The sequence below is a fragment of the Brachypodium distachyon genome, chromosome 2 (assembly GCF_000005505.3).
Source record: "Brachypodium distachyon strain Bd21 chromosome 2, Brachypodium_distachyon_v3.0, whole genome shotgun sequence".
Lineage (NCBI taxonomy): Eukaryota > Viridiplantae > Streptophyta > Magnoliopsida > Poales > Poaceae > Brachypodium > Brachypodium distachyon.
The window spans coordinates 34,291,616-34,298,126 of NC_016132.3; the positions used below are offsets into that span (position 1 = coordinate 34,291,616).

Here is a 6,511-nt window from a genome sequence, read left to right on the forward strand (position 1 = left end):
GCGACTCCACTATCCCTTCACAGGAATTGCGGAGGTTGTTCCACCTTGTCAGGTAATCCCGGTCAGTCTCGTTGTCTCTTTGCTTGCACATGGACAACTGCTGAGGGCGGTTTGGCCTCTTGTAAAATTCAAGACTTTATCGTATAACTGTAAGAGTTTCGAAGCAACCCGTCATGGATGATGTCATCCCATCTAAAAATAAAAATTAGCGACTGATTGAACCGCGTCACCACAAGACAATCATGTGGGGTAGATGATCATACTCCCTTCGTTCCATAATACAAGGCACGCACGCATTTCAAGATTTTGCTTTGACCATCAATTAGACCAACAAAATGTGAATTATTGTCGTGGTGGTGTCACAGCAGATGCCATGGGATGTCTTATCTTGGGGCCGATGGACGAAGGGGGATCCGGAGGGAGGACGTGAAGGGAAACATGCACGAATACACAAGCACACACAAATTTACCTAGGTTCGGAACCCTTTTGTCGAGGTAAGACCCCTACTCCTGCTTTGTTGTATTAGCCGAGATTACAAGCCCTACAATGGCGCTCCTTGAGCTGTATTCTTGAAGAAGAAGAAGAAGAAGAAGAAGAAGAAGAAGAAGAAGAAGAAGAAGGGGAAAACCATAGATGCCTAAGTCTTGGATCCCTCTCCTGCGAGGGGTAGTGCTCTATTTATGGACCGTCCATGTGACACTGACATGCGGGCCGGAGCCTAACGTTATCTTCTTTGGGCCCCGCCGAGCACGTGCCTTGGTTCCCTCCAGGTGGCGCCGCAGGGGACAAGACAACTTTACTTTTCTTGGCGCTCTGCAACAAGTACATCAGTCATCTGCCGGCTTCCGTCAGAGATTCTCTTTCGGTGCTTCTCCGCGCAGTCGCCTGGCATCACAACGTAAGCGGCGAATACTTTTCTGTATAAGGATAGCGCTGCTTTACTTTACGCCAGGCGGTGAGGATAAGACCGTTGAGACATCTCGGCGCCAGCCGAGATCACAGTATTCGTCCTTATCCTGCAATCTTATAAGACGAGATAGTCGTGCCGGCATACACTCGGTATGCCGGCTTAGCAATAGTTTGACTTAACGATGTCGGCATACACGACTATGCCGACTTTGCCTTCGTCTTCTCGGCTAAAACGTGTCGTCATGACCCTACCCGGGGTCATCCCCCGACAATTATGTATTATAAAAATTATTCCGTCAGAAACTTTTTTCAAATACGAATCTAGTGGTATAATTTTTGCAACACATAATTTATATTTTGTTATTCTAATTGATGGTCAAAGGTGGACCTCGAAATTCGTGGGCACCTTGTATCTTATATTATGAAATGGAGGAGTATGCTACAACGGGTGATAAAAGGGGACAAGAGTAGCATGTTCCTTCACCAAAAGATAGATTAACAAAGCGACAACCAAAGTTGAGTCACTTGCCCTAAAAAATTTTGGAGCAAATAATCAATTGCTACGTGCAAAGAAAGGGAACGATGCCCTGATCAAAGTACCAAGAAAGCAAAGGGTCAATGATGAAATATCCCCACTTTCCTTGGTCATATTGCCGCCAAGGCAAGCAAATAAAAGCAAATTTCATCATCACAAAAAAAGAAGCCATTTTTGCTGTAGGTGCTGACGAGGACTCGAGCGGTCGAGCCGAGCAGCGACGCGGGGCGGGGTCACGGGGCTCTCTACGCGGCCGGCCGGGATCCAATCAACCGCGTCGTCGTCGTCGTCTTCTTCTTCGTCGTCGCGGTCGCCGCCTCCAGGGGCACGAGACGACCATAGCACGGCTGCAGAATATTCCACGTCCGTTCCCCCTTTCCTCGTCCTCTCCCTCGTCATCCCCCTTAGCCCAGCCTGCAGCAATAGAAAATCCATCAAATCGATCCTCGTCTCCGCCCGCTTTATTCCGAGATCGGACAACGCGGGGCGGCGGCGACCAACCCACCGGCGGCCCTCCACCCCCCCCCCCCCCCCCCCCCGGACTCGGGGTTTCCTTTGCGCCAAAATCTCGCTCCTCCGATCTCAGGTAAATCTCTCCTCGATCCCGGTCGCTGATCCTGTTTGGTTTGGTACTTCTCACACAGTTCTTGCGTACGATTTGGTTGCGCGACTGTTCTTGCATAGCATGTGGGTGGATTCTCCGTTCTTGATCTGCGCGTGGGTGGGTGGTTAGGGGAAGGGAAGGGGGCCAGGGGATACTTTCAGTTCTTGTTCCACGGAATCGAAATTAGATTTATTTTTTTATTATAGCTTATCCGGGCCAATTATCATGGGTTTCGTCTATCGGAGTACCATGCATGGTTCATGGAACAAGAACAGAGTCTTCTTATCAGGTTCATCTTAAGGTGTTCTACTTCTGTAAGCACTGGGATGTCGACTTGCTGGTACAAGTTGTAGGATGCACTGGCAACAGTTTGTTAGCCTGACCGCATTGTATGCTTCTGAATGATCAAATGCCCAATAGACCTGCTAGTGTTCCTTTTGGTTGGAACCATGTTAGGATACTGTTTTCTCTTGCCCTGTGCAACTTACAACACATCACATATCAGTTATGGTATATTGTTATTTCAAAAACATGGAGTCATCGTACCGAAATTTATTCTCTGCAGTGTCTCCATATATTTCTAGTGTTAGAAATACATCTTTTCCCTGACACACCATGACATGTTTTATCCTTGTCTAGGCCTCCAGGGGGCCTTTCATTAGCGGTGCGTGTTAGTTTGTTGATTCAAAGTTCACAATGGGAGGCTGTGTGGGCAAGGTGAGCTGTCTGATACTTGATCCATATTAGTTCCTGTCTGTTATATATGTTATGCTCTTTACCTTCGAAGTAATTTGTGATGGTTTTTGTCCTTTTGTTTTTGTCAGGATCGTGGTATTGTGGAAGATAAGCTTGATTACAAAGGAGGGAACGTGCATAACATAACAACCAAAGAGGAGTGGGACCAGAAGATCGAGGAAGCAAATAAGGATGGGAAAATTGTAAGCAAACCAGCAAATTTCTTCAAGGGATTACAGTTATCAGTTGCTTACAGCACAATAATCAGAGTGTTTTGTTTTTCATTGGGAAAAACAACACATCAGTTTATATTGTACATGCAGTGCTAATGAGGTAACAGGTTTGAGAAGGCTATAACTACTTACCAGCGCACCCTTAACCACTACTTTGATTTTTGTGTGAAAAATCAGGTTGAGAAATTGAGGATATACAGAACCAGATGGTATAACCACTTGTCAAGTACAATTGTACATGACAAGTGAATATCTGTTATAAGCACTTAAGATAATCGATTTACATGCATGTCCAGTGGCTCCATGATTTAAATTTTATGCGGGACGTACTATATAGTTTTCTCTGTTTTAAAATCATGGATAGGTCAAATATTTAGCATTTTTCACCAAAGCAGCAATATTCCCCTGTTTCTACCAATGAGTCAGGCTGAACCCCAAGAATATACTGGAGTTTTTTCAAAAAAGAAAAATGTTCCTTGATGAGCCCCATGGAATACACACGTTATGTTCCTAACAGATAGAGCATGTCATGCACACACTGGCCCAATCTTTATACTGACCATTTTGTGTTGTCCTGAAAAGTAGTGGCAAGATATGTGAACCACCAGCTAATGATTCTCAATGCAATTTGTAGAGTTGCATATGTACTCATTCATTTCTGTTGTAGGTTGTGGCGAATTTCAGTGCTTCTTGGTGTGGCCCATGTCGTGTCATTGCGCCTGTTTATGGCGACATGTCAAAGGCTTATCCTCAACTCATGTTCTTGACAATTGACGTTGATGACCTAATGGTAATTTCATCTTTGATTTTTTTAAGCAGCTCCTCGGAACTATACATAATGCCCACTTCCTTTTTTTTCAAACCAAGAACGTCACTGTTTCTCTGATGCTGGTAACTTAAAAAAAAATGTCAAGGCAAGATTGTATACCTAAAGGCAGCATGGGAAAACTGCCATAGGTTTCAGCTATATTGAATCACTCCTACTCCCTCCGTTCCATAATTCTTGTCTCTAATTTGCCCAAACATGAATATATCTATTCCTAAAAAGTGTCTAGATACATGTAAGATTTCGACAAGAATTATGGAACAGAGGGAGTATTTGCCTAAATATTGCTGTAGACATCCTACTCAATTACCATGACATGAAAACCCTGAAATCTGACCAGAACTCTGTGGAGTAACAAATTTCTTTCTCAAAATATGAACTTGTGTTATCCAACATTAATACTGATAGCTTATTGTTTTGAAGAAATAAGTAAGTAGATTGATAGTTCCTTGCTTAGCATGTTTTGTAGATAAACCCTGCAACAAGGGGTGTTAAAAAACGGTTTGAAACCAAACCGTGAAAACAAGCAGTACAAAACTTTTGTACTCCCTCCGTCCCATATTAAGTGACTCAAATTTGTCTAAATATGGATGCATCTATATACTAAAATACGTCTAGATACATGTAATAGAAAGTCACTTAATATGGGATGGAGGGGGTACTAGCTAAAAAGTTGGGTCTGCAAGTTTATCTGGAACTAGCTAAAGAGTTTTGATCTGGAATGCTTGCCGGCGGTTTCCACGTGAAACCGATTTTGAACAGGCCTACCTGCAAGAGGCAGCATGTTGCCCTGATGCTTCCAATATTCATTACCTTAGTAATTCCCCTTCCATGCTCTGCAGGATTTCAGCTCAACATGGGACATCCGTGCAACCCCGACGTTCTTCTTCCTCAAGAACGGGCAGCAGATCGACAAGCTCGTCGGTGCAAACAGACCTGAGCTTGAGAAGAAAGTGCAAGCTCTTGCCGAGGGCAGTTAAACCGTGCGACAGAACTAGAACCGAGCGAGCTTGGCATGGCCCATCCGTGTCGTGTGTGTTTGTGTGTGCGGCCATGTTTGTGTGTCTTGTGTGCTGCATGATAGTTTCTCGGTGTACAGTTTCCGTGCTTTTTTTGAGACGATGCTTTACAATGTTGTGCCACACGTAGGCATGTTCTGAACTTTTAAGATGAAACTGTGCTGTGCTGGATTCAGATATGTAACATACTAGTTTTGTGGGATTTTCATATGCCTAAAGATGGCCTCTCCAGGGTGAGGGTAGGCCTCCCACTAAATGCCTTGTACAATCATGTTGGATTTAGTAGGACCTTCAGAGCGAAAATAATGACAATCCTGTTGGGTTTAGTAAGATCATTGATTTTGGTAGGACAACTGGACAAGTATTTTTTACATGATGAAAAGGTGTTCTCATAGTGTGGAAAAAGTGCTTCAGTCGCACGGAGTTTGCCAAAATCTTGGTAAATCATGGGTTAAGACCAGACTAGACTAGTGATCTCTAGTTCATCGTGATTTAGGGCTTCTTTGATTCGTAGGATTGGAAAAGTAAGGAATAAGAAAAATGTAGGATTGTAATGTCATGTCCACTTGAGATCAAAGTTTGTTCGATTGGACCAAAAGATTTCTTTCAAAATATTGAAGTGGATGTAAATTTTCTTATGAAATATAGTACGAATGAATCCTTAGGAAAAATTCCTACTCCCTCCGATCCATATTACGGGCCCTTTGATTCATAGGATTTTGTAAACGCAGGAATGGAAAAAGTACAGGAATAGGATAGGAATGCATGTGTAAAACAGAGGATTCAAAAACACAGGAATTTTGTAAACATGAGTGTTTGATTCACAGGAATTCTACAAAACACAGTCAAATTAAAGTCAAACTACATGGATTAGTATAATCAGAATGTTATTATACTAATGAATACTCTTATCTCGTTTTGAGTGCATAGGAATTAAAAAAGGGGTATGAGTGGATTGTTAAATCCCTATTTTTTTCCTTTGAAACAAAGATCAAAGGAAATTTTCCTCCACTTTTCCTTTACCCAATTCCTTTGAATCAAATGAGTGAATAGTGCCACCAAAAGGAAAATTTCCTATCCCTACATTTTTCCTCCACATTTCTTATGAATCAAAGAGGGCATACTTGTCGAAATATTACATGTATCTAGACGCTTTCTAAATATAGATACATTCATATTTGGGCAAATTTGAGACAGGTAATATGGATCGGAGGGAGTATAGGATTTAGGGTATGTTTGGTTCATGCCCAACACTGCCTAGCCAAATCTTGGCAAAATTTGGCAGCCAATTTTTTGGTCAACAATTCTTGAACCCATACTTGGCCAAAGATTTGGCAAAAATCTGTGAGGGAGATGGCTAGATTTTCATTGGCAACCAATCAAAAAAGCACCAACTTTTAGTGGGCTGGCAATATTTTGGCAGGGTTAGTGATATGGACATGATCACCATGGATACGACCATTAGAACCCTAATTGTTGGTATATCTAATAACAATTATAATCAGGTGAATTCAATTACAAAATGTTTTCAATATGTTACTTGCAATGAGGCGGAGCTACTATCTTGTGTAATCTTATTATGTAGGCATCTTAATGAACTTTACAAATCCAAAGTGAAGATGAAGTGTGATAGCCTGCAAAGGGAGATT

The 6,511-nt window shown here is 42.4% G+C and overlaps 1 protein-coding gene across 1 annotated transcript; it reads left to right on the forward strand.

The window, feature by feature from the left end:
- The first annotated feature begins 1,623 nt into the window (after window positions 1-1,623).
- On the forward strand, window positions 1,624-5,118 carry LOC100825204 (thioredoxin H4-2). The gene is made up of 5 exons (XM_003568797.4): window positions 1,624-2,031; window positions 2,689-2,766; window positions 2,874-2,987; window positions 3,685-3,807; window positions 4,686-5,118. Exons 2-5 carry the CDS (start codon window positions 2,746-2,748, stop codon window positions 4,821-4,823), a joined length of 396 nt encoding a protein of 131 aa, XP_003568845.1. The 5' UTR covers window positions 1,624-2,031; window positions 2,689-2,745; the 3' UTR covers window positions 4,824-5,118.
- The last annotated feature ends 1,393 nt before the right edge of the window (window positions 5,119-6,511 follow it).

Bases quoted from the DNA above. Each gene is read 5' to 3' on its own strand.
- LOC100825204 (XM_003568797.4), top strand. From the start codon at position 2,746: ATGGGAGGCTGTGTGGGCAAG. The intron at 2,988-3,684 runs GTAAGCAAACCA...TTTCTGTTGTAG, and splicing joins CAAATAAGGATGGGAAAATT to GTTGTGGCGAATTTCAGTGC. The intron at 3,808-4,685 runs GTAATTTCATCT...CATGCTCTGCAG, and splicing joins TTGACGTTGATGACCTAATG to GATTTCAGCTCAACATGGGA.